Raw genomic sequence first — 27,967 nt, 5'->3', positions numbered from 1 at the left:
GAGCCACTCGAAGTTAGCCAATCAGAACTTTAGGAGGAAGCTCTCGGCCAATCGTTTGAGTCTAGGGCGGGGCGACACGCTTAAAGGTTTTTAAACAGCAGAACTAGTTCAAACAGTTTGTTAAAATACACTTATTTTACATAAACAAATGCCTTAAGACGTATATGAATCAATTATGAATGAAGGACCAATATACAAGTAAAAAGAAAAACTCCAATAATGATCTTAATTCATAGGTATTTTAATTACTGCCACCTTATGACTTCTCAAAGCACCTGATAGCATGCCATATTTCAGTTTTTATTTAGATGAAGTATTAATACTAATAGTGAGCACAATAATAATAAAGGCAGAGTTAGACAGTCGAGACAAACTTTTATTTACAGCATCAAGACAGTCACTTTCAAATTTGTTGCCATTAAAAATATTCTTTATAGTGACAGATCAATATACAGTTATAACTCTAACATGAGCTGACAAACACAGAAAGACACGTTCTTCATATATATATATATATATATATATATATATATATATATATATATATATATATATATATATATATATATAAATGAGCGTGAATGTAATTATGTTATTATTGTAGTGGACATCGGTCAGGAGCTCAACATACAAAATGGCTTTTTTTTTTTTTTTTAAACACGACACAGAAACACTCTTAAAATAAACTGGATTCATTTACATTTAATTCTGCTCGCCTTCGTGTTGCAGGAAAACACACACACACACACGCGCACACACACACACACAACGATCATTTTGTACAAACATGGCAAACAGGAATGATCACGAGCCTGACCCTTATCAAAGATGGCAGCATGGCACCAAACAAAAAAAAAACGAGAACCGCAGCAAGGCTTCAGCACAAACAGAAACAAGAGCAACCGGTGAAAGGAAAACCGTTTGGCTTACAACTGAACTCAAGAGGAGAGAGAGAGAGAGAGAGGAGGCGTGGCTCAGTAGATGAACTCCCCGGGCAGAGCAGAGAAGGGCTCCTCGAACTTGAAGCGCTTGGAGATGGCCTTCTGGTCCGGGGTCAGGCTCTCTTTATCCGAGGACTGCCGGCACTGACCCAGGGTGTAAGCGGCCATCACGATCAGCTCCGGAGCGCTCTCCTCCTCCTCCTCGTCTTCATCGGCGGGACTGAGTGGCTCCGAGACGCTCTCCAGGAGGACCTCCTCCGGCTGCAGCCACTGGTGCTTCAGACAGTCTTCTGCAGACGCTCTGCTCCTGAAGACAAACAACAGACGGGAGGCTCGAAAACACGACTTTCTCCTGCAAATTATGAGCTCCTTTTAGGCTGAGGATGCTTTGTGACACTGGCCCTGAGCCGCCCATCACTAGACAGAGGAAGATCACGACCTCAAAACAGGCCTTAAAGGGACGGTTCCCCCAAAAACTAAACCTCTCAATGCTCGAGGAAAAACCTAAATGAAAATGCAGTTGTTTCCTAAGTATTTTTTTTATTGTAGTTTTAGTACAAGCCATATAGAAATATAAAAAGTGAATAAAAGCTAAATTATATGAAATATAAATATTAAACAAAAAAAACATTTTTTGCCTGACAACAAGTTTGATCTGATGTGATAAAAAAAATACCAAAACTACAATAAAAATGAACTGAAGCTATATAGAAATATTCTAAATCAGAAAACCCTAAGCTAAAATTGAGAAATGTTTGTAATTAAATAATAGTAAAATAACACTCTAAGTGTATAGTTTTTGTTATTGCTTTGAGTGATATTAATATAATCAACATAATAGATCCCAACAACATTATAATAAACAGCGCGTAAGAATCTTAAAGGGACAGTTCACCCAGAAAAACTAAACTCTCTGTAGTTTCTAGTGTTTCACACAAATTTGAAAAAAAGATAAAACCTCTTCCAAATATGATTAATACTACGAATGATAAATAATATGATTTGCTGCTCACTCTAAAACATGACAGAATCAATCAAACATGACAGCCAATCAGACGAGCGTGGGGGCGGGCTCTGCACGTTTATAATCAGAAACATCAGAAACACTAAAGCTTTGTGAGAAAGTGACCGATCTCTCACAGGATACAGCGGTCAATTAACGGTCATCTTTAATTGGTTTATAAGGTCTGTCTGATGTCTATAAAGTCATGCAATACGATATTTATTGTTTATCTCCGAATAAAGCACATATCACCTGAGATCATCTACTCTATGTATAGTTTGCTGTCGTCAAGAAAATAGAAACCGTATCTAAATGATAAACTGTGTGCGTCTGCATCATCACTCCAGTCTTCACATGATTTGTGAAGGACCAGTGTTTGTGTGGAGCACATCTCATGCTTCAGGACTCCTGAAGGTCTTACTCTGGCTCTTTGATGAGCAGGCTCTTGATGAAGTGAATGGCGGCTCTGTCCAGACGCTGCAGCTCCTCTTCGGTGTAGCTGATGTTGATCTGAGAGATGTTGAGGAAGGTCTCCTGCTTATCGTCCCCCAGGAACGGAGAGATCCCCGTCAGCATCACGTAGGCCAGGACGCCGATGCTCCTGTCAGAGAGGAGGAGCAGGATGAAGAGCAGCGTTGTTCGTATCAACGCTTCAGGATATAAATGTTCTTGCATAATATATCTCGATGGGATCAGCATTTAAACCGTGAATAAACGGTTTGTTCAGAGGAGAACTCGCCGGGAAACTTGAGGCCAGAGCACAAAAATGATAAACGGATCAGAGAGGCGTTTATTGTGTGATACTTCAGGAGGACACACGAGGATCCTCACGAGAAGCATGAGGGGAATCAACTCACCACATGTCCGTCGCTGTGCTGATCGGCTCATAATTCAGGATTTCTGGTGCTGGAACGACAAAACCATTCACATAAGTCCAGTGTGTACAGTTCATATGATCAGGCCTGAATATTCACAAGAATCAGCAGGAAACCAGGTTACTCATCGGCTTTTTTAATGATTATCCATAGAATGTGATTTAGAAATATAATATATTTATATATATATATATATATTTATATATATATATATATATATATATATATATATATATATATATATATATATATATATATATATATATATAATAATATTTTAACAAGAAGAAAGAAGAAGACTATTAACAAAACAAAAACATTAACAAAAACTTTATGGTTTATGCTCAGTTAAATTTAATGTAAAAAAACTGCACAGTTAAACTGTATTACAGCATTTTTATTAGTTTCTTTTATTGGTTAATAAAAATATAATAATAGTAATAATAATTATTATAATTATTATTATTAATAATAATAACAAAATGCTTTATACTCACAGTTCAATTTATTTACCTAAAAGTATTACATTTCTTAAAAAAACAACAACACAGTTAAACTATTATATTTCTTTAATGATTTGGTAATTTGCATAATATGATTCATAATTATTTTATTATTATTATTGTAATTGTTTATTACTGTAATTCTAATAAAACAATTATTATTGTAATTGTTAATAATTATTATTATTATTAACAAAGTACTTTAGGCTCACAATTCATTTTATTTACCTTAAAATATATATATATATATATATATATATATATATATATATATATATATATATATATATATATATATATATATATATAAAAACAGTTAAACTTTATTTCTTTATTTCTAAAAATTTCTTTATAGATTGGTTTCTTTGGTTCATACAAATATTATTAATTTCTTTATGTATTTAATCTTAAAGCTCTTGTGTGACTCGGTCTCTTACCCACATACTCCGGCGTGCCCATGATCTCCCGGATCTCCTGACCGCTGCTCACCAGCCTCGACAGACCGAAGTCCACCACCTTTATATCCCCGAGAGGAGACTCGCTGGTCAGGAGGATGTTCTGAGGCTGAAGCAGAACAACACGCACCAAACGATGAAGAAAGTGCTCAGAGAAACCTAGCATCGTAGCTCTGCTAGAATTACACTCGAGTAGTTCTGGTCAATAAAGCAAATGCATTCAGCCCACGAAAAACTCTGATTTAACCACGAAAGACAAATGTGTGTTTCAGAAGTGTTTGTGATGTACTTTGAGGTCCAGATGCACCACGTTGTTGTGGTGAAGGAAGGACACTCCCTCCAGGATCTGCCTCATCAGTCTCTTCACGTCGTCTTCTTTGAAGGCCTCGTCTCTGTCGGCCACACACTGGTTAAAGATCTCTCCTCCTGCAGCACTGGACAGACAGAGACAAGCATGGCACGCTTTATTTTAATCTGTTCCATAAAACACTGAACTAAACAGAAATAACCAGATCTCGGAGAGAACCGTTCTTTTGAAACATTTCCATATAAATGAAGTATTTTCAGATTAAAACATATTTTAAATTAATACTTTCATTCATCGGGGATGCGTTCAAATGATCAAAAGAGGCTTATAATATTACAAAAGACATCTGTGAATCCTGAAAAATAAAATGCATCACAGTTTCCTCAGAAATACTGAGCAGCACAACTGTGTTCAACACTGATAATAATCAGAAATGTTTGTTGATCAGTAAATCAGTATATTATTCTGATTTCTGAAGATCATGTGACTCTGAAGACTGGAGGAATGATGCTGAAAATACAGAAATAAATCACACTTTAACACACATTCACAGAGATTTAATTTGGAAAAACATTTGATTGTATCTTTGATCAAATAAATGCAGTCCTGGTAAAACGGAAGAGACTTCTTTCAAAATGTTTAATGACCATAACATTTTAAACATTAGTTAGTACATTATTATTTGAACAATTTTTGATTCTTAAAATGGGTTTGAAGGAATGAGACTTCAGAGCATGCTTTTAAAAAGATTTTAAATCACTAGATCATTAGTATTATGTGTCTTATAAAGAAGAGATGAGCGCTTTAACCAGAAAGATCATCATGTTCCAGGACAGAGCTGGATGTGTGTGTGTGCGTGTGTGTGTGTGTGCATGTGTGTGTGTGTGTGTGTGTGTGTGTGTCTGTTCAGTGGGGTATTTTAAACACAGAAGAGCTGCTTCACCCTGAAACAACACGCAGAAGAGCTGAGCAAATAACATTTCTAAAAATGTTTGTACAACCATGTGACTGAACTACAGCACGTCCAGAACAATGAACACTCTCTCTCTCTCTGTCTCTCTCTCTCTGTCTCTCTCTGTCTCTCTCTCTCTGTCTCTCTCTCTCTGTCTCTCTCTCTCTGTCTCTCTCTCTCTGTCTCTCTCTCTCTGTCTCTCTCTCTCTCTCTCTCTCTCTCTCTCTCTCTCTCTCTCTCTCTCTCTCTCTCTCTCTCTCTGTCTCTCTCTCTCTCTCTCTCTCTCTCTCTCTCTCTCTCTCTCTCTCTCTCTCTCTCTCTGTCTCTCTCTCTCTCTCTCTCTCTCTCTCTCTCTCTCTCTCTCTCTCTCTCTCTCTCTCTCTCTCTCTCTCTCTCTCTCTCTCTCTCTCTCTCTCTCTCTCTCTCTCTCTCTCTCTCTCTCTCTCTCTCTCTCTCTCTCTCTCTCTCTCTCTCTCTCTCTCTCTCTCTCTCTCTCTCTCTCTCTCTCTCTCTCTCTCTCTCTCTCTCTCTCTCTCTCTCTGTCTCTCTCTCTGTCTCTCTCTCTCTGTCTCTCTCTCTCTCTCTCTCTCTCTCTCTCTCTCTCTCTCTCTCTGTCTCTCTCTCTCTCTCTCTCTCTCTCTCTCTCTCTCTCTCTCTCTCTCTCTCTCTCTCTCTCTCTCTCTCTCTCTCTCTCTCTCTCTCTCTCTCTCTCTCTCTCTCTCTCTCTGTCTCTCTCTCTCTGTCTCTCTCTCTCTGTCTCTCTCTCTCTGTCTCTCTCTGTCTCTCTCTCTCTCTGTCTCTCTCTCTGGTACGGGACATGCCTGTAACCAAAATAAACACTAAGCTTGTTATTTTGATCAACAGAGCATCTAAATATAATGAAGTGCGTGTAGAATCTGCCCTGCCTTGTGCTTTGCTCCTCAGATGTGTCTACAGAACAGCCCATTAACGGTGTTGATTTATTAAATACAGGCAGTGTGTTCAACTGCACATTAAACATGTGTTTTAAACGTCCCACAGGCTGAAAACACTCCAAGTGTGTGTTGAGCTTGATTTGATGTCAGTGAAGGTAGCAGCACATGTCCTGAGTTCCTGATCAGACAGCGTGATGAACTCGATTCGACACGAGCAGGGAAAGACAGCGGCCTCGGGCCAGAGCTCTGTGTGTGTGTGTGTGTGAGAGAGTTGATGTGAGGATGCAGTCTGTCTTTCTAGGACACAATAAGAAAATAAAGTAAGACACAGATCCCTCATTTCAGTGCACATCTATAGCTAACAGAGAGCAGCAGTCCGTGGAAATGTAAAAAGGACGTAAAAATGCCTTTCATTTTCTTCAAAGGGAATTGACTTTGCTCATGGGAAGAAGACACATTACCCAGAATTCCACCAATCAGAGAGTCGAAGTGAGCAAATCACATCAAACGAGTGCTAAGCTCCGCCCACTCCCATGGACTCATGATTAAAGAGTTTCTCAGGATCAACAAGCTTTTTATGCCATTGCTAAGGTATTTGGGGTTGTTACTAAGGTGGTTGCTAGGGAACCTTTGGCAGTTGCTAGTGTGTTGCTATGTGGTTGTTAAGGTTCCCGGGTCCATAGCGATTGTCCTATGCGGTTGCTAGGGTATTAGGGGTTGTTGCTAAAGCGGTTGCTAGGAAACCCTGGGAAGTTTCTAGGATGTTGCTAAGATTCCCGAGTCAATAGATATTGTGCTGTTATGTGGTTGCTAGGGTAACCGGGGCAGTTGCTATGGCGTTGCACTGCGGGTGCTAGGGTTCCCTGTGTGGTTGCTAGGGTGTAGTTTATAACGATGTCTTGTAGTAAAGTCTGTACAGTGTAACTCTCCTCAGAGTAGGTTTGACTGCTTCATGGATGATAGCAATTAGGTAAAAATAAATAAATAAAAAAGGGGAGTGATCTTATAACAATAGCCATGTGTGTCAACTTTGATGAACGTTCAAACATCGATTGTTAACTACTGTGTATTATTTATTTATTTTTATTATTATCAATTTAATTCATTTTTCCCCAAAGTGCAATAGATTTCAAATGTTTTGAGGATGACAGGAGTGTTCTTTGTACAGACAGCTGAAGTTGTAAAAACAGAGATCACTAAAAGCTGCTAAATCCCATCCTCAACTTCTCTAATTATGAGCGCCGCTGAAAACATCAGGCTACACCGGCCGTGTCCGTAACACTGCGTGGTGTTTCCAGAGGCTTTATAACGACGCTGGACGCCGGTGGATTAGTCTGCAGACGAGTGAGTCCTGCTCTCTAACCTCTCAGATGAAGCAATAAGGGATATATGATGGACGAGCACAACAAGTCCTTTGGTTTTTACTTTGAGCATTACATGATTACAACAGGAGAAAGGAAATAAAAGAACAACCGTTTAATAACCCTGTTTAGTGAACCTAAATGAATATTCAGTTCGATACTGCAACAGCTAAATGTATGACGATGTGCAAACAGCAACCTATCAAACACACTCCTACTACTTGGGTTTCAGCTGTAGCTTACTTCAAGGCTTTCTCCTAGGCTTATAATTTTAATAATGCATTTTCATATTTTAGCCTTTGATGTAGACATTTCAATGCTGTTTGCAAATCTAACATTTACTGCACATTCTATTTCTGCTTTTTTTCACAACTAAAAAGTTGCAAACGATTAAACGCATCCAAAATAAAAAGGTTTTGTTGCACGTTATATGTGCGCTGTGTATATCAAGTATATAATATAAATACACATGCATGCATGTACATATATAGAGTATACCGTGTATTTATATATGCGCACACACACGTAACAAAAATGCACAGAACACATACATTATGGAAACAAAATCTTATTTCGTATGCGATTAATTAATTAATTGATTTGATTGAATGGTTAAATTAAATCCACAGCAATGCTCAGTGTTTATGACCGAGTGAAGCAGGATGTTATGACCCTCATAACCCGAGCGAGCCCGTCATTAACACCCACACAGCTGTAAAACACGGGCTCTTCTGTCTGCTGTCCTCCAGAGACACGAGTGAAGAGCGTCCAGCCGAGCCAAACACCGGAGGAAAACTGACATCCAGCCAGAGCAGAACTAGGTCATGTTTTGGGGCCGGATGAGGGCTGACTGAGCGATCGCATCACTAATGCAGCGTAGGGGTCAGATCACACTAATCCACACACACACACACACACACACACACACGAGGCTCTCACATTAGAGATCAAACAGCGGGTGATGCCTTTAAGCAGAGATATATTTCCAGAAGCTCTTCACTGTGACAAAAGCACACTGAGCCGGTCCGAGTAAATCATTAGGACTGAATAAAAGGCTTCTCTGAAGGAAGATGGAAGGCTTTCACACGGAGCTCAGCTGGAGATCAGCACCCATCAGCCTGAGAGGAGATCAGTGATCAGTACTTTAACTCATTCTACAAACCTCATCTCATCCAATCAACTTCTAAATGACTGGCAACTTGACTCTACATAAACAGAATTAATAATAATAATATTATTATTAACAAACAACAACAACTAATTAATATTAAGTAAGTAATAAACAATTATTTAAACAACAAATGTAAAATATTATCTTATTACCATATATTCAATTTGCACATTATTACCACCATTTCATATAATGTATTATTACTAAATTATTAATATTACACAGCTTCTTGAACATATTACTAATAGTATTTTTTTTTAATTATCTGAAAATATTGTATTTTATTGCCATATATACACCATTTCCGTATTATTATTATTATAACTAATTTAAATAATAAAATCACTTACTTAGTAGCTAACTATGATATTATATTATATTACCATACATACATAATCCCTATTTCTATTATTATTAGTAAGTTTAAGTCTGTATGCTCCATTCGGGCTCAGATCTGCGGCTCAGGAGCACAGTCGCTGCCATCTCCTACTGTGTAGGAGGAAACAGCTGAAGAGCGTGAGAACAACACACAAACAGCAGAGCTCCTATTAAAAAGATAACACGCTAGAATTCTACTTCAATTTTATTTCAATTCTCAATTTCACCGAGTTACAGAAACGATGCAGGAATGCATCTTATTTCACTTGTGCTGGAACAACGGATCATTTAAGTGTGGGCCTACACACCATCAGCTGGATACTGCATATATAACGCTATTAAATTTATAAAATCAGTAACACTGGAATTACAGAATCAATTCATCTCTGAGGTGCATGAATGAATTGACTTTTTTTTTCTAACAACAACAAAACTTTTGAAGTAAATTTATGATTGAATTTATGATGAACAAATATAGAGGGAAATATATTTAATAATTGTTATTATTGTTTAGGCATGAACTTTAACGAGACGTCCGTACTGCACAAACCAGATTAAAAACTGGGAGAAAGATATTTATTTTATGCACATCAACTACAAAAACTGATAGTTCTGCCTTGTCAGTGTCTCGGCCGATAAAATCAGCGCCAAATAATTGTCTTCCTTCTTCAGAAACACACTTGTGTCCCGTCCAGAGCGGACCGTAAGACCAGGATGTGTTTGAGCAGGTGCACTGATCCGTGGTCTGATGACGGACGCTCACGAGCTGAGACACTGACATGATGAGCTCCGGACACGCTGGGAAAACATGAATAAGCCCTCTATCAGTGCAGCCAGACCGCCCCAGTGCCCCGAATGAGAGCACGGAGAGAAAGGACAGAGCTGTCGCTTAGAACCGCCTCTTTCTGGATGTCATGAGCCAGATGAGTGAAAGACGCATTACGCTCCAGTTCCCCGCCACAGAGAGAACACTAAAACAGATCTATCATCACGTCTGATCACGCCGACGGGGAGAAAAGAGCTAATCTGAGGAAGATTCGGCTTTCATTTCATGTGTCTGAGCTTGGAGACCAACAACAGACTGAGGTTTAAGACGAGGAAAGCGTGGTAGCAATTAAAGAACAATCAAAGAGAGGTTGAGCATTAATTCAGGACCAAAAAGAATATAATTCTTCTAAGGAGACCTCCGCACGTTTCCAAGAGGGCTGTAATATGACATCAAAAATATATAAATAATAAATTATTTTCAGAAATTGCTTGTAAATAAGTACGAATAAACAGCAGGTATTTTTATTTTATTGTAAACTGTACATTATTAGTCTGTAACACAGTAAAACTCTACTATTGTGAAGTATTACAATTTAAAGTACAATTAGTTTTAGATTTTAAATGCTTCCTCGTTTAATAAAATAATAAATGAAGAAATAATTTTCTTTTAATTGTCAAAATTGGTAGCAATTACCATTTGTAGGATAAAAACAATAATAATAATAATAAAAAAACAGATAAAGCACAATAAAATTGTATTATTTGTATTATTTAAAATAATTTTAATATACTGCAATTCCATAAAGTTTTAAAGCATTAAAAATAAACTGCTGTCTTTGGTAATGGCCCATCTGGACAGGGCTGTAGACCCCAGGTGAATTCATCTGGAAAAAATGCTTATCCTGGTTATTGGGGTCAAAGTTGAACATTTGCTCGACCAGCAGGTTCTTGGCCTGGTCTTAGGATGCTAATCTGCCGGTGTAATCTATTATCTGCCTAATGGCCCGTCTGACCCCCCGGGGTCTTGGCAAGATGCGGTCAGAGCAGATTTACTGCACCATATGAAGGCAATCAGGAGCTCAGTGACAACCGCCGTCTAAAACAGGGCCGTGGATATTAGATTTCACCAGTAAGTTGCCGCTAAAACCTGTTGTGGTTTTAAATACGAGCCCGCTCGGTCACGCCCACCTGGCATTTTCTAAAGGCTGAGCACCGGATAACAAATCAAACGTGTGCCAGTCTGACTGCTAACTGCTCCAGTTATTCATGTGCATTTATTTAGAAGCAGTTTGACTAATCTGCTGCAGATTTAGTCCGTGACCTAGCGTGCATCAGGTTTGTGGATCGTCACGATACAGAGATCTCGCGCACCAGTGCACTTACAGAGTGCTTCTAGATGCAGAGGAGTCCAATTAGAGCAGTGCCGGGAAAAAAGCCTCCCCACAACTTCATTCATTTTTAAAGAATTAGTTGCTTTGCTTTATTAAAGTATGGCCATGCTGTACTAATCATTCCTCAATTAAGTCGAAAATCGATGACCATGATTTAATGAAATGAGAATCAATATACTTTTGTTGCATGTTATGTGCAACTCCTTATCGTACTTTGTAGCATGAAAATGTCTCGCTACAAGCATTTGTGCGAAGTATTTTTGTGCACAAATAGCAACCTAAGCAAGCGAAAATAATGGCAGCTGTCTTGCTCTATTAAGTCTATCATGTACGAACTGTAAAACAGTTACTCATGCACGGCCAAAGTGGCTGAAAACCGCAATTGGCTTTTTAACAATGCATTCTGGAAATTCCCCTAATCGTTCATTCAGGCTGGGAGACAGCTGCTGGTGAAGGACGGCCGTGTGGGCAGACGAAGAGCGTCCAGCCGAGCACATGCCATCGCTGCTGGGCGACAGGAAACCAGGCTGACCTCGCCGCTCGTGCAAACCCTGCCCATGGTTATAGATCGGCCTGCAGGCAGAGAACCCATCGATACGGTCACGAGACAATCGACTCTTCCTCATCACAGCGCTTCTTTCATGGCCTTCCTCGGCCTGTTTCCACGGTCAGGAAGAGTCTATGGGCTCTGTGTGTTTGGAGGGGCAGATTAAAATTCCTGCGCTGACCCCTCTCTCCCCGTCCATTCACGCCGGACACTGGGAACCGGGTCAACCGGGACAAACTTTGACATACTTGTAGGGATATAAAAAGAAATAAAAATAAAAAAAAGACAAGAATCGGTTGCTTCTTGATCTTTTGAAAGATACGAGCGCAGAGGCATAATGAAATGATGCAGATCATCTGCTCCAAATGTTATTAGTCGATGGATTCATCAAACTCCAGGTCGAAACTAAATGTCCAGCAGAGACTGAGCAGAATCCCATCTGCGCTCATTGTCTGGGAGAGGATACGGTTGAGTGGAAGCCAGAAATGTGTGACCCACTTCATGCCAAATGAAATAAACTGTCAGTGTGACCTTTCTAGAACATCAAATCTGCTTCATATGACCACAGAAAGGATGAAAACATTGAACTAGACCAACTGAACTAGATCACACACACACACACACACACGAGTAGAGCACTGCGAGATATTTCTATATTTTTGTAGTGATGTCAAATATAAATAATTTTTCGTGCATATGTTTGTATCTATATATACATAATATGTCTGTGTATATTTATTGTGTAATCAAACACCTATACTTTGGATGCAACAGAACTATTCTTTTTTTGTGATTTATTTATTTTTTGATAATTAAGCGATATTTAGTTTTTGTTGACATTAAGTCCATTAATGAGTGACTGCATGCGGCTGAACTGCTGTACAGTTTGATATTACATTAGAAATATATATTGATGTTGACAGACTAAACGTCTGTTACAGGCAGGGCTGGTTTTTACAATCTCTAGATTGAACACGGTTCGAGATTTCAAAATACTTCAGGTACATGCTAATTTTTCTTAAAGAAAAAAAATCGAAATCATTTAAAATGATTGAAATGAACGACAGAGCCTAAACTTTCTGAACAAATTTACTTCCATTTATTTTAATCATAGATGGTGTCAAGTTCCTCGATGAGGAGATTAACGAGTGACTGATGACTGATCACTGACTCTAATTGATTCATTTGGGAAAGGGAACATTTCTCTGGGATGCACAAAGGTTTTGTTTTTTTCTCCAGCTTTGTCTGAAAATCTTTTCATTGGCAAAACAGAAAAAGGCATTATTCTGCCTCCCTCAAGGAACGTGAAGTGTTTTTGACATACCTGATAACGTCAGCCGTCGCATCATTAAAACAACAAGCAGAGTAATATCAGAACAAATACAGCACACCCATGATACAGACTCCAATAAAGCGGTGAAGAGCAGCCCGGAAACGCTTTGTCTCGTAGCCCAAAGTTCGCTGTCAATGTCAGCATTTGGCTGCAAGGGAAACCCAATACGCCAGCGCACATGCATGCATTATCACAATACCTCTGAGTGTGTGTGTGTGTGTGTGTGTGTGTGTGTGTGGATGCTGAACGTTGCTGGAATAGCGAGTGCTCACTGAGGCGTGCTCAGTTTCGCTTTGGGGGGTTTATAGGTGGATTAGCGCTCTTTGGTTTTCACTCGCTCTTGTTTTCTCTCGGTGTACTCGTGTTCGACTCTCATTTCAGAGTCCCGCTCATTTACCTCCGCTGCTCCTCGGCCTGAGCTCAGTCTCGATGTACTTTCTTAATTGGATGGGATGGGATTTCACCTCAATATTTAACAGCCCGACGTGATCCTGGCCATTGACGGCACAGTTTACCCTCACAAGCCTCAATGAGACTCAATGAGAGTTTAAACTAATTCTCGGGATCTTTTTATTTATTTATTCTTTTTAAACAGTCAATTATTATATTTGCAAGGTTGGGAAGATTAAGCAGCGCGCGTGATAAAATAAAGACATTTAAAAGAAAACGGAATTATAATTGGGGGGGGTCGAAACTCTTAATCTGGCAACCGCAATCATAAACGCTCCCTGTTTCCAATTCGAGATAAAACAAACGCAAGATTACAATGAAGCGTATTATTCAGGATTAATAACCAGCAGGCAAATACTGCAGATGATTACGCTTAACAAATCAAGGGAAGCAGAAACCGTGCATGATTAAAATATGATTCATGGTGCAGAACTGCTCTGAATAATGAGGTTACTGTCTTTCAGAGCTGCTTCTCCATACGGTTAGTTTGCATAAACAGGAAAGTATCAGGATCATTCATCTCTGTGAAGCTGCTTTGACACAGTCTGTAAAGATCTATAGGAATAAAAGGGCTCTGAAAGGAGCGCTGGGAAAAAATAAACAAGCTTTAAGATTTCAAGCGATCCTATTATGGGTTTTTGAAAATTATCTTCGTAAAAAAGGTGAGTAAAAACATCCTGTAAAGTTTTAAGTCTTAAAAATGGGCCGTGTATAAAGTTCCTGACTTTCAAAAGAAAGAGACTGGATCATTAAAATGATTCACGAAACATCAAACATTACGAGGAGATCTCTGCATGAAATGAAAAGGTCTCTAAGGAGCGGTATAATATCTGTGAGTGAACACGAAGCAGCACTTCTCTATGATTGGGGCGGTTGAAGAAGGTAAAGTGATGAGTTACTCACTACTCCAGAACCAGCACCATCTCGCTGGCCGTCTCGTAGACCTGGTGGAGACTGACGACTCGAGGACAGGCCGCTGTCAGCTCCAGCACGCCGATCTCGTGGATGATCTCGGTCCTGCAGTCCTGGCCCTTCCTCCTCTTCCTCATGTACTTCGCTGCGTACGCTTTCCCTGTGCTCTTCTCCACACACTTCCTCACCACAGCAAACTTACCTCTGATGGGGAGAGAAGACCAGAGGAAGAACGCTTGTTAGCAGCCACAACCTTTTACATCAACTGAACATCATTGATTGATTGATTGATTGATTGAATGAATGAATGTTCACCACACACCACCAAAATAAAAGTTTGGTTTAACTTGAAAAATAAATAATAATAATAATTATTATTAACAACTAATTTATACTAAAAGATATTTTTATGATTATTATTATTAAAAATATCTTTTAGAATACATTGGTGGTATAAAGAAAATATTATGTATTATTATTATTACAAAAAATATGGTATAATATAGTATAGTAATGAATATAATACAACATACAAAAAAAATATAAGAATAAAGGTTTTGTAAATAATATTTTAATTTGATTACATTTTAAACGCATGATTTATTTCCCATTTTATTTTTAAATTTGAAATCATTTCAATCATTATTAAATCCAGAATGAATCAATTAAATCAGATCAATTTAAATAAATCAAACAAACAAGTTATATTAATGTACATTCTCAAAGTAAAAAAAAAATAAAATGAAAGCATTACTTTAACCATTTAATGGCAAATATATAGTGTTATAAAATTTACATCATACGATAAACAAAGTATTTAGATAATATTTCCAGCCGTATTTTCACGGTGCTCAAATCTTTCTTTCGCCTCATCTGTGTGTAAAACTACCAAGCAGTGAGATTTAAGCACTAATGATGAAAAGCATCATACAGGTGCTTTTCCTTCAGATACACGGCAGCGTCAGGACTCGGGTCCCAAACACACACAAAACAGCTCTGTTGAGGGCCCCCTGAGAGAGAGAGCGGAGGCTTTGAGGGACGTGAAAGGCTGCAGCGGCGCTCTAAAGATGGCACACTTGTTATCACCGCGGCTGAACGTGCTTTTGTCTCGGTGGCATATTTGCGGGATGAAATCATCCCGAAGCCCAAACCGAGCCTCTGTGTCCCACTTTCAGATGAACTCGAAAATGCAGGTCACGTGAGGAGAAGAGGAGCCTCCAGCCCAAAATACACTGACCCAACAGATTTAGGATGAAGGATGAAGGGTGTTATTTCTGTAGCAGGACTTTCATATCCCACACAGAGAAGCTCTTTCTTAAACTTCAGTCAGATGATGACACGGCAAACATCCAATCAGAGCAAGTGATCCAAGATGATAGGATTAAATAGCAATTAAATCAGAGATGGAGTGAAAATTCTTAATGAACTTAATTCCAAACTCTTTTTACCCCCCTTTGAACTGTTCTGCACTGAAAAACTCAACAGTGAGACCAGAATGGCAAAAACATAACAATAAAATAAAAACATAACAATAACACTAATAACAATAATAAAAAAAGTATATATATATATATGCACACACACTAATTATTATTATCATCATCATCATTATTATTATTAATAATGATGATGATGAAATTGCCTTAAAATAAAATGAAAATTATTATTGCATAAAATACAAGATAAAATATATAATAAAATATAAGACAAATGTCTTATAATACAAAGAACAAGAAGTTATATTTTATTATTATAAATTATATTATTAATAATAATAATAATAATAATAATAATAACAACAACAGTTTTAATATTATAATTTATTGAATACATAAAAAGGTAAATATTTTCATGAAATAAAATTTTAATAAAGAAATTCCAAATAAAATGTTTAAATTTATGATCATCTGAAATGTAATTTTTGACAAAAGACTTTGCGGCTGACTAAAGAGCGACGAGTCAAATCCTTAAAACAGACCCAAGAGTGATTTAAAGCGCAGCAGGTGAAGTCTGAGGAGACGGAGGAGCTGTGGAGGACATCCTCCCCGTGAGTTATTAGCTCCGTCCTCAGAGCGTCCTGAAGGACACGTCTCTACGAGCTTCGTCAAGGACCGGCCCATTAGACCACATGAGTGAAGCGTTTTCCAGCACATCCTCCAGTGTGCAGGATCAGAAGATCATGAGCACAAGCCAAAGAGAAACCAAGCTGGATCTGCTCAGGCGTCTGTGCTGCTCATCTGAACAGATACGTGCTGTGCATGAAAACACAAACCCGTGCAGGAATACGGAAACGGAGCCGATAAAAGTGAATCGTAATGGCTGGGTCGAGCAGCTCATGTGAGCCACGTGTTCGAAAAAGGAAGTTTGGCTTTCCCTCCCTGCTCTGTCCAGATCTCCTCAGATTTACTACACACAGCTGGGCCTGCCTTCCTCACGCCTTCAAAAAGGAGGAGATTGATGGGGAAACGGGAGAAAGACGTCCAGGCTCTAAAGCTTTCTTCACTCGGTCATCTGATGTGTGAACAAACGTGGAAGAGACCAAAACAAAATCACTTTTTGTTTCGTTTTTGAAAATCTCTACCAAGCGTGCATTTATTTAAAATAAATAAATAAAAATACAGGAAAATTGTGAAACTTTATTTCAATTTAAATGACAATGTGTGTTAAAGTGGCATTTATTTCTGTGATTTTCAGCATCATTCCTTGTCTTCAGATCTTCAGAAACCAGAATAATATACTGATATAATAATATTTACTCGTCGACAAACATTTCTGATTATTATCGGTGTTGTGCTGCACAACATTTTTATGAAAACACTTTATTTTTCAGGATTCGCAGATGAATAAGACGTTCAAAAGACCAGCGTTTATTTGTGAAAGAAAAGTTCTGTAACATTATAAATCTCTTTACGGTCTCTTTTGATCAATCTTAACGCATCCTTGCGAGAAAACGTACCCATTTCTAGATCTTCAGAGAGCAAGTTAACGAATCAGAAGATGACAAGCAACGAACAAACTGAACTAAGCTAGGGTAGAGTAAATAAAGGCCGGCATGACTCATTCATAAAAGCCCAGCCTCGTGATCGCTCTGATTGAGACCGGTTCAGAAACACCGAGGCACCTTCCGCTCCTTTGAAAAACTAATAGGCTTTGGCTGCCCTTGACTGCCGGGCTTTGGCATACCTTCGTTTCTACGGTCTGCGTTAATCCGGTCCTGCTTCTCAGGATACGAACGCCACGAGGGAATGTGATGAAGAGCCTCTAATCTCCTCACATAACAGCCGCTGGTCCAGCCAATCAGCTCCAGAGCCCCAGGGTGGGGAAAGTTACTTCAAAAATTATACTTTACTATATATAGTTACTTTTATGGAGAGTACTGCCTTACAGCACTTCTGCTTCACTTCTTCTTTGTTTTTAAATATGGAAGCAGAAAAGACATTGGTTATTAAAATAATAATATTTCATGTTCACTCTACAGTTTTTCTCTCAACATGGCAACCCCAGAGACACTTACTTGTAAAAGTAACCCAGATATTTTCTAGTAAATTGAAAAAAGTGATGCGTTACCCTTACTAGTTACTTGAAAAAGTAATCTGATTATGTACCTCGTGTTACTTTTGCTAATCGGTCTTGATTATGTGACTAAAGCTTGAATTGCGAAGCGTGCAACAAGTTCTGATCTGTCTCAGAGCAAAAATAGAAAAAAACGAAAGTGTAAACGAATACTGCAGCTAAGACGTGTGAAATGTTACGTTCTGACAAGAACTAAACCAATAAAGAGTTCAAATGATCTGGTTAAAAATTTATCTCAGAAGAAATCAGTCTTTAAACTTTAAAGAAATAAAGTTGTGACAATTACCAATATCTACAGATTTTTGCATGGCAACTTTTTTGGGCCTCAATCATTAATTGCGACAACATTTTGCAACGCCAGCAGATGAAATTTGACCGAGGGTTGCGCTCCGCATGATGTGGTGCAGATGTTTTGTCAAACCCGACTTCTATTATTGTATGGAATGCAGAAAGTGGCGTGTGGTAAACCCGAGCCGAGGGCCTGCTGGAAGCACGGACCGGGAGCCGGAGACTTTGGTGTCTTTAAAAATCGAGCGGCAGTGTTTCTCCGCAGCCGTGTCAGCAGATTTCCAGAGCCTCTGGACTCAGACGACACCCCGGCCCAACGTCCTTCGGGGTCACGGCGGGGTCGCGGTTTCCGTGAAGAAAAGAGGTCGTATCAAGAGCAGACGGTCAGTCTGAATACGCCGCTTACGGCCAGCTTTCAGGCTTTCAGTCAGAATATGATTCTGACACAGTGATCAATGGCTGTCATTTGTCAGAAATGCATTTATGCCTATTGACATTTAATTATTTTATGTATTATTATGTATTTACTGTTATTCTAGCGAGTCTAGAAGCCTTGCAGCGGTTAAATCACACGGCCAGCTCCGGCGTCTTCTCCTGAGCAAAGGAGGTCATTAAATCGTACAAATTGTTATGGTAACACATCGTCCAGTTGGACAAAATGACAAGGATGATGGTTTGATGGGTCTCCAGAAACAGAAAACTACGTGTGTGGAAAAACTGTCAATAGAGAAACAATTCAACAAGAAGTCATTGATCTTATATACACACACATGAATCAAACAATTCATAAAGCTCAACTAGGCATCATTTATTAGTTATAAGTAGTGTCGTCAAAAGACCGGGTACTTTGGTTTCAAATCGGCAGAATAAATAAAACCTTCTTGGTACCAGGTAGAAGTCGACCGATGTATCGGTTTTGCCAATTAATCGGCACCGATAGTTCATTCCAGGACAGTTTTTCCACTGCTGGAGCGACTGTGAAGAGTACATTATTTTATAGAGAGCCAACAAATCTATGTTGACTACAAGCTGCATCGGAGAAAGAGCAGCAGTGTGTTTGCCGATAAGGCTGAGGACGCTAGCACTGCCTCTAGGGCTTGAATTGACGTGGCAAAAATACACGCAAGTACAAGCCAAGTGTTTAATGTCGTGATTTTTAGCATAAATTTGCCATGAGCTTGAGTGTGATTTCCCAGAGTGCCGCTCACGGTCATTCAGCGTCTGTCGGCTCACTAACTAAAGACATAAACACATGAACAACTGCTCTGCACTTCTTGAGCCTTTTCACATTTAATTTGAGTAAAAGAAGCGTCACAGATCCGTAAAGCTATTCGCTGCAACCCGCCAAAACAAAAGTTCGGCTTAACTTGCAGTTCTGCTGCCGCTAAAATTATTAAACGATACCAAAAAAAAAGAAAATATGATGTTTTTCCTTCATTTTATAGATACACAACCAATTTCTTTTGGTTGAAAAGAAAACATCATGTGTGCACATGATCAGAGTAGTACCACCTCCACCTGCTTTTGTAATAAAATTCTGTACTTTTGTACATAGAGTGTTATATTTTTATTTCTATTTTTTATCCAGTATCCATTTTAAATCACTCTGTTATTGGTGAGATCCAAACTAGCTACTGGTATCAGTTTTTTTTCTTTATTTTTAAAATAAAAAATCACAATATTTCATCCATGTAAATTTGGCTTAAATTAGTTTACTAATTTTTTAATAATTGTATTACTTGAGTAAAAACTTGAAACACTATTTACAATAAATATAAGGAATGGTTTTTATTTTTTAACTTGCTTAATAAAAATAAAAAAAATTAAAAAAAAAAAAAAAAAATAAATTGTTATTGTGACATAACTCGTTTTGATAACATGTGGTTTTTCCCTAAAAAGTAACCAAGCATCACAATTAGTTCCTTCTTTAGGGAGTCACAGAATATTGTAAAACATTACTTTCTTCTAAAAGTAAACTTTCCCTAACACTCATTTGATTACGTGGCTATTCAGCATGAGAAGGTTTAGTTTAAATGAAAAATATTTGAACAATCTAGCTGCAAAGACTTAGGATCAATAACTAGCCTTAACTAATTTAAGGTTGATTTGACTTTGAACTTGGAAGTTTTCTATAATCTGTAGAGGAAGCGCACAACACGGGCGATCTGAGGTAAATACTTTAATCCTCTTGAGTCTCTGAGCTTCTGTCTGATCACAGCATGAAAGAACATCAACAATACGTCCTCTGAAGTCTTCACACAGACAATGAAGTTAGATTACATGTCCATATTTCTAATTAAATCAACACTGCCACAGGATATGTGTGTTTTAGAGAGAAGCACAGGACTGTTAAACACACGCAGCTCATCCAGCGTTTCAGTGACAGGCCTTGTTTATTTTCTGTGAATCAAGTCGTTCTGTGACACTGAAACATGAACATTTCCCCAAACGAAAGCTACATTACAACAACATATAAATACAATTCTACTCTAATACAACACAACTTCTATTACTTAGTTTCTTTTTTCCCTTCATAACATTACCTTTTTTTAATGCGTTTGCTATTTTGTTATAATTTTACAATTAATTACATTATTTTGTAGTCTCACTGAAAAAGGGGTCAATTATTTATTTGATGATTAATATTTAAATATTTGGTTAAATTGATGGTTACTATTTTGAAATAGATTTGAGCTGATTCTTTTATTTATTTATTTTTTTGTCTATGCAAATACACTCCCCTAAAAAAAAGCAACCCAATCATTGTACAACCATTTTACTTCAAATACCTTTAAGCTACAGTATCTGATTCCTGGATGACTTCACAATTGCAATAAATACTACAGAAAAATGAAATGTGCACCGATATGCAATTTTTTCTTCTTCAGTACCATTCAGTCCTAGTCTCTGCGTTATGCTTGCGTTTCCATAGTTTAATCCCAGCACTCCGTCACAGCCCCAGGGGTGTCTGTCACTCACGTTGCCTCAATCTGGCAACTCTCATTGAAAATAAATGATTTCCGGTCACTTTGTCTTTTCAAATCACTGTCAGTGGAAACATCCCTGCAGGCTGCTTCTCACCATGAGAGACAGTTTTAGAGAGCACAGTAAATTGGGATGTACCATGCCGTGTAGGACATCTCCGAGCCCTTACTGATGTCCTACAGCCATTAAAAGTGGTGGCGGAAAAGGCTTTCTGCCACGCCACGCTTGATTTAATGAATGTGTTATATGAGGCCAGCAGCACTTTATTTTCTGCCAAGTGTGCAAGTGTGCTCAGCTTTTGCTCAGAATCTCTCAGGGAAAAGTGCAGCTTTTCTGTGCTGCATTAATCAGCAGCAGGCATCGAGAGAGAGCGCAGGTAATTAGCCTCTGGCGGGAGCAAAAGCTCTTAAAAAGGTAGGGCATGAAAGCACCGTACGACTGAGACGTCCCATCAGCACATGCACATTCACAGAAGGGAGAAAAAGGCTGCCTGTTTGTTCTGTTTCTGTGACGCTGAGGAATAATGAACTCTGACATGTGACCCCCGCTGCGTTCTCATGCTCCACAGATACTGAAGAAATCTCTGGGAAAAGAGCATTACCTCATCTGCAAGCCTTTACGCTGTTTGTTTTAGACCTGAATATGTCTTTTAAGCACCTTGCTTTTCTTAAACGGATGACAAGTCTTGACAAACAAACCCTGTTTGGGATCACCGGACATTTTTACTGTTTTTGAAAGAAGTATCTTCTGCTGCATTTATTTGATTAGAAATACAGAAAAAAAACTGCAAAATAAATGATTGAATGAATGAATGAATGAATGAATGATTGCTTGAGCAAAAGAAACGTGTATTAAAAACATAAACATTACTTTAATTTGTATTAATATTTTACAATATTACTGTTTTATTACCGGAACAAGTACATTAAATCACATTTTAGAGTATATTCAAAAAGAAAAACATTTTAAAATGTAATTTCTTTAATTGTCCTAATAAAATTAAAACCCTGGTGAGCATTTAAAACTTGTAATTGTATAATAAAAAAAAAAAAAAACAAGTAGATAAAACAGAAAAAGAATAGAGAATGCTTTATAATTTTGTAAATATATTTTGTAAATAAAAAGAAAGCTCGAAAGATCAAGTGTTGTATGTATGCATGTTTTGTAAAATAGATAAAATGAATAAAAATAAGTAGATATAATAAAAGTTGTGAAGCATGTTCTGAAATAAAGAAAGGGCCTGATCTTCTTAAATGTTTAATAAAGCAAATCTGCAGAACTGGACAGTTTTAGAAAGGTGCTCTGAGAAAAGCCAGCAAGAAATGTCTGTTAGACGTCCAGAGATGTGATTAGCTCAGATCAGATCTTCAGGACGGAGCGAGAAGTAGAGCTGAGCGTCATCAGCATAGCAGTCATATGAAAAGCCATGTGTCTGAATGACAGAACCTAGGGATGTCATGTAGACAAAGAAGAGAAGCGGTCCAAGAACCGAGCCCTGAGGCACGCCAGCAGTCAGATGTTGAGATTTGGACACCTCACCTCTCCTAGACACCTCGGAGGACCCGTCCACGAGACAGGAGTGAGGTTCCTGAGAAGCCCTTCCTCAAAAGGGTCGATCGCATCAAAAAGTAGCGAACAGTCTCCATTTCAGTCCACTTACACAAGTTTTCAAACTAAAATAGGGTCTGCAGGATTTTAGAAAGTCTCAGGACAGAGGCGACCGTCGCAAAAGTTAGTTCAAATGAAAAAGCACTCGTGGAAACGTAGCCTGGAGCACTAAAAGAGCTTCAATAACAGACTTGGCTTTCACATGACACGGCCATCACCCCCACCCGCTCGGTTTCTATGGTGCACAGCAGATGTTGCCACTGGGCTTTTAGCCCCATACCACTTGAATGGCACGACAATGATGTCATGGTGTCCCTCTCAGCTATTAGAGCTGGGATTCTCTGGGAAAGAGAGCGGAAAAAGACCGGGCTTCAAAATGTGATGGGAAACACAAAGGGAAAAAATATATAAATCACACTGTACGGATCCGTCAATCAAGCAGCGGAACTCACCCAGAAATGAAAGAAACCCTTGAGATTTATGAAAGGAGGGTGAGAAATTCTCAGCTGATGACATGCTGTTTAAGACAACAGTGAGACTGTGGTGTCATCCGCTTTTACACCGCAAACACATCCCTCCCAAAGGCATGGGCTTAATTAAAAAATAACAAGGATTCACAGAGCTCAGTGGCGAAACTGAACTGTGATCAAGTGAATCAGTGCCATCTGTAAAGCACACCAAAATCTTAACACTAAACACTTGTGTTTTTGTGTATTGCTATATGAAAAAAAAAACATCTGAATCAATTGATTTGAATCAATAATTGGGTTGATTCTGTAGGCGAGTGAATCAGAACAGAGCATGTAGGTAAATGTAGCAGAACACAGATACAAATCAAATAAACAGTGCTTTAGGTTTTTCAAGTAAGCCTAACAGGATACAGAAATAATCAAATGTTCAAGAAATTAGCTTATAAATTGAATCTAATGAATCTTTGTTAAAGCAACAAAAGTGGTTTTCCTTTTGTTTGACTATTTATGACAAAGAAAGCAAAAGGTACATAAACTGCTAAGAAGTACCATCCATTTTTCCTTCAACTAAGTCATAGGCAACTGTTTTAAGGATACTTGCAGAGATATGGATTTTGACATAATTGTTTAGTTTTAGGCACAAATATCCACAGAAGTGACCAGAACCAGTGTTTATGTCTATACTGGACATCTGCATGATTTACGACTGACACAAAGTTCAACTGATTTGTATCCAACCCTTACGAAAATCTGAGATGACCGATGATACCCAAGAAGAGATGATGCTAACCCCCCAGAAGACCTCAGATGATGCCAACCCCGCAAAAACATTAACCTGCCGTATTTTACAGCATCTGATCTCAACAGAAAACATAGAAACACTGCAGTTAATAGTGTTCACTGTCAGAAAGAGTCCAAACAACTGATAAAAACCCAAAACCCAACCTGTGAAAAAATCCACAGCACTTCAGTCCATCAGTTAACATCTGGAAAAGACAAAAGATGAAACTAATGCAGCATTAAGACATTTCAAACTGTTGCTTCTGGCTAAAACGCGAGTCCATAATCCAAAATAACACTTCCTTCAGTGGAAAACCTGTCCCTTCTGAATTAAAAAAAAAAAAAAAAAAAAAGTGTACAAGAGAAAAAAAAAGAAGTCATTATGGACTCTTATTTTGGCCAGAAGCAATGTTTTGGCCTGAGGGTGAGTAAGTTTTCATCAAATTTTCATTTTCGGGTAAAATATTCTTTTAAGCCAATACTGAAAAACACAGTTACATGCAATTTGTGCAGTTTATATAATTTAGGGTTTTCTTTTTAACACCAGCAGAACTGTAAATGGCACGCTGTCATTACCGGACCCGTGACACAGCATTAAGAAACTTGGCACGTACATGCAAGAAGATAAAATGTCGCACAGATGCTTGAAAAATAGCACTTCTCATTTTACATGGCGCTCTTCCCATCAAACATCTCAGACCGTGTTCCCATACAGGCAAGGCGATGGCGTTTGTTGATCTAAAGCGCTTGGCCGGCGTCCACACACAACGGTACAGCGCTGGTTCTGATCCGTCAGAGCTGGGTGTTCCCAAAGAACAGTGGCAAAGGAATGCAGTACGGCAGCCCTGCAATTATCCACATCTGAGCACCACACAGCTCTGCTCCGATTTCAACCCATCTGAAGCGTTAAAGCAGTAGTTCACCCCTAAAAAAAGTGTAATACAAGTATCCTCACCCTCAGGCCAAAGCGTACTGAAGATGAGTTTCTTGATCAGATTTGTCTCGGCGACAGATGCTCTGTGGTGAATGGGTGCCGCCGGATTCAGCTGATAAAAACATCGCAATAATCCACAGCGCGCCAGTGTTTATTTTGGCTTCTAAAGACATGCATTGACGGTGACGTGAATTATTGGGTTTTTCAGCAATATGGACGGCACCCATTCAAGCAAGTGAGCAAGTGATGGAATAACACATTTCTCCAAATCTGTTCCGTTGACAAAAAATATTGTCTTCTATAATAATAGAGCTCCGCACCCGACCATTATAAATGATCATATTTATTTATTTTAAATGCATATACAATCATCGTAAATGTGCAATGATTTGCATAAGCATAAATATTCGTACGCACACCTGGTTATTATTTTCAAACATGCATATATATATATATATATATATATATATATATTCGTATAATCCAACCTGTTCATCACTTTCAAATAATTCCTTTATGTCGTACAGTACTGAAATACTGACTACTTGTAAGTTTATACATTTATAATTCACAACATCATAATGTAAAAAATAGAAAAAGGTAAAGGATATGGAAAGGAAATGCAATGCACAATAACATATCCAATATCGGCACCAAACATAAACCAAGATATTGGTTCGGTTAAGTAAATTGAGCCTATAAATAATGAAGCATGAGAACAAAAACCTTAATACTCTTTAGTCTGGCTTTACTACTCATGAACTCCAAAAGTTCAACATTTTGCCACTGTTAAAATGCAATCATTCTAAACCTGCAATCCAGTCTAGAATCAACACAACTTAAGATATTAGCTTCGCTTCAAAAACGAATTGATGTTTGCATCATGCAAGCAGTTTCAGCTGTGCTCGGGTCTGAATGACCGTTTCTTCAGTGCAACTTGTAACTAGACACAACTAGACCATTAAAAGAAAGCTGACTTCCTTGAGTAAGACAACGTATATTTGGGCTAGCTAGACTACAAATGCCAAAATCAGAATCACTGAAATCGCTCAGCGAAGAATAAAAACGTCAGAACAGCACAGCCACCGAAACAAAAGCAGCTGAAATCCTGAACCTTTCAAGTTTGCCTTTGAGAGATCGGTAGAACATGCTGGACGTGAACCACTCACTGATGTGTCTTTTCTCGTTTTACTGTACTCAGATGAAATGGCTTGGCCCGAGCGGCGATGGCAGACGTCCAGACAGGCGCACTTTCAAACCTCTGCCCATTAATCCTGATGTGTTTTGCAAACAGACGGATCAGATCGCCTGCTGATGTTACGTGTTCCAGAGTTTGTCTTGTGACTAATACAGCAGACAATAAATGATTCAGATAGGACTCTCTATTTAAAAGCATGCGAGAGCTAAACATCCCTATCCGTCTCAATCGGCACTATCAGAGAAATTAAAGTGACTTTCATGCCCATATCTCTTTTCAAGCTTGCACTGCATATCCTCGTTGGTAAAAACAAGAGAAAAGGCAGTGAAGTCATAGCAGTGTTTTCACAGAGCTGAAGTCTTACGGCGACTTGGCAAAGGAACGCCCGCCAACAACACAGTGCCCCGTACCACTTCAGTCCTGGCAGCGACGCGGCGTGCCATCAAACAGCTCCGTTCTCCAACCGTGTGTTCCAGCTATAATGCACTGTATGCAAAAGTTTATTGAGTGTTTCATTAAATTGAATGAACCTAAAAGACAAAGCAATGCCAATTCATGCTTTAAAGCGCCTAAAAGCAGCGCATGACTTAAAATACATGACTGCGTGCATTGTAAGCAATAAATGCATGCAATATCCACAACGGTTTGGGGAAAAGCCAAATCTGTTCATCTAGAAAGTTAGGCGGATGTAGAAGTCAGTTGCAATGCATTTATTTCCATTAACAACTGAATCAGTTGGAAGAGATTCAAAGACGATTTCATGACCGTTTGCACACTCATATCCAAAAGGAACACACAAAAACCACCAGTATCTGAAAGTATCTAAATGAAGAAGCAGTGTAGATGATCAAAACACTGTAATGCATGACTTTTAATACTATTCACATTGAACTGTGTGCATGCATGCATGCGATATCCACACGAGAACAAGCAGGTGTGTAAACCTGCGTATCGTAAACACACACACACACACACACACACACACACACACACACACACACACACACACAGAGAGAGACCATAACACAAGTACGCTTTACTACAGCATGCCAAACATTAACTGAGCATGTCTTCGTGGTATGACTTTTTCTGTCCAGGCTGTAGGCATCAGACTAAAGAGGTTTCAGGAGTCAGGTAAAGGTGCGCCCTACCTGCCCAGCTCTTTGCCCGGGATGACGTCATAGCGCTCGGTGAACGGCTCGCTCCTGATGGCGGTCCGGATCTCGCGCAGCAAACCGGAGCGGTTCTGACCGGATTCACACCGAACTCGGCTTCTGGGCTCGCTCGCTCGTGGGCATTCGGGAATCATAACGGCTGCTATAAACGTCAAGTCGTGCTATCGGTGTACCGACGCCCGTTTTTACCTGCAAGCCCGGTCCAACAGGTGACCTCACGCGGTGAAACCAATACTATCACGCTACCTCACTTATTAACACAGTTCCTCTCGCTGAATTGTCACCTAACGTTAACAACATGGAAACCTGTCTAAAATACTAACTGCTAATACTTTCATCTTCGATTGAAACTCCTCCAGAGTGAGCAAAAAACGCTTGAGTTAAAGACCGCTGCTCTCCTCGACTCGTCCGCTTTCATCTACTCCGAGTCAACGGAAAGCCAAGCCGTTCCTCGGACTTCAGTTGCCAGGGCAACGGCCGTGATTGACACCGCTTTCCACCAATTACGATCAAGCGCTTGCCGATGGGCGGGAGGAGGTGGGCCTCGACGGTGACATTTGACCAATAAGAGATGAACAATTAATTCATTAAATAATTATGCAGATACAGATATATAGCAAAAGGTGTTGGGTTGGGTTTTATTTTGAGAGGACAATATATATATATATATATATATATATATATATATATATATA

General features: G+C 38.9%; 1 protein-coding gene across 1 annotated transcript; it reads right to left on the bottom strand.

Annotated features, from left to right (window-relative positions):
* Positions 1-358: 358 nt before the first annotated feature.
* On the bottom strand, positions 359-27,730 carry stk17a (serine/threonine kinase 17a). The gene is made up of 7 exons (XM_043225667.1): positions 27,249-27,730; positions 14,253-14,465; positions 4,067-4,211; positions 3,760-3,886; positions 2,802-2,850; positions 2,366-2,545; positions 359-1,248 (listed from the first exon to the last, which is right to left on the bottom strand). Exons 1-7 carry the CDS (start codon positions 27,404-27,406, stop codon positions 975-977), a joined length of 1,146 nt encoding a protein of 381 aa, XP_043081602.1. The 5' UTR covers positions 27,407-27,730; the 3' UTR covers positions 359-974.
* Positions 27,731-27,967: the final 237 nt, after the last annotated feature.

This window comes from Puntigrus tetrazona, chromosome 24 (genome assembly GCF_018831695.1).
Source record: "Puntigrus tetrazona isolate hp1 chromosome 24, ASM1883169v1, whole genome shotgun sequence".
NCBI lineage: Eukaryota > Metazoa > Chordata > Actinopteri > Cypriniformes > Cyprinidae > Puntigrus > Puntigrus tetrazona.
The sequence above is the reverse complement of the archived record's forward strand: the minus strand, read 5'-3'. Positions and strand labels throughout refer to the sequence as shown.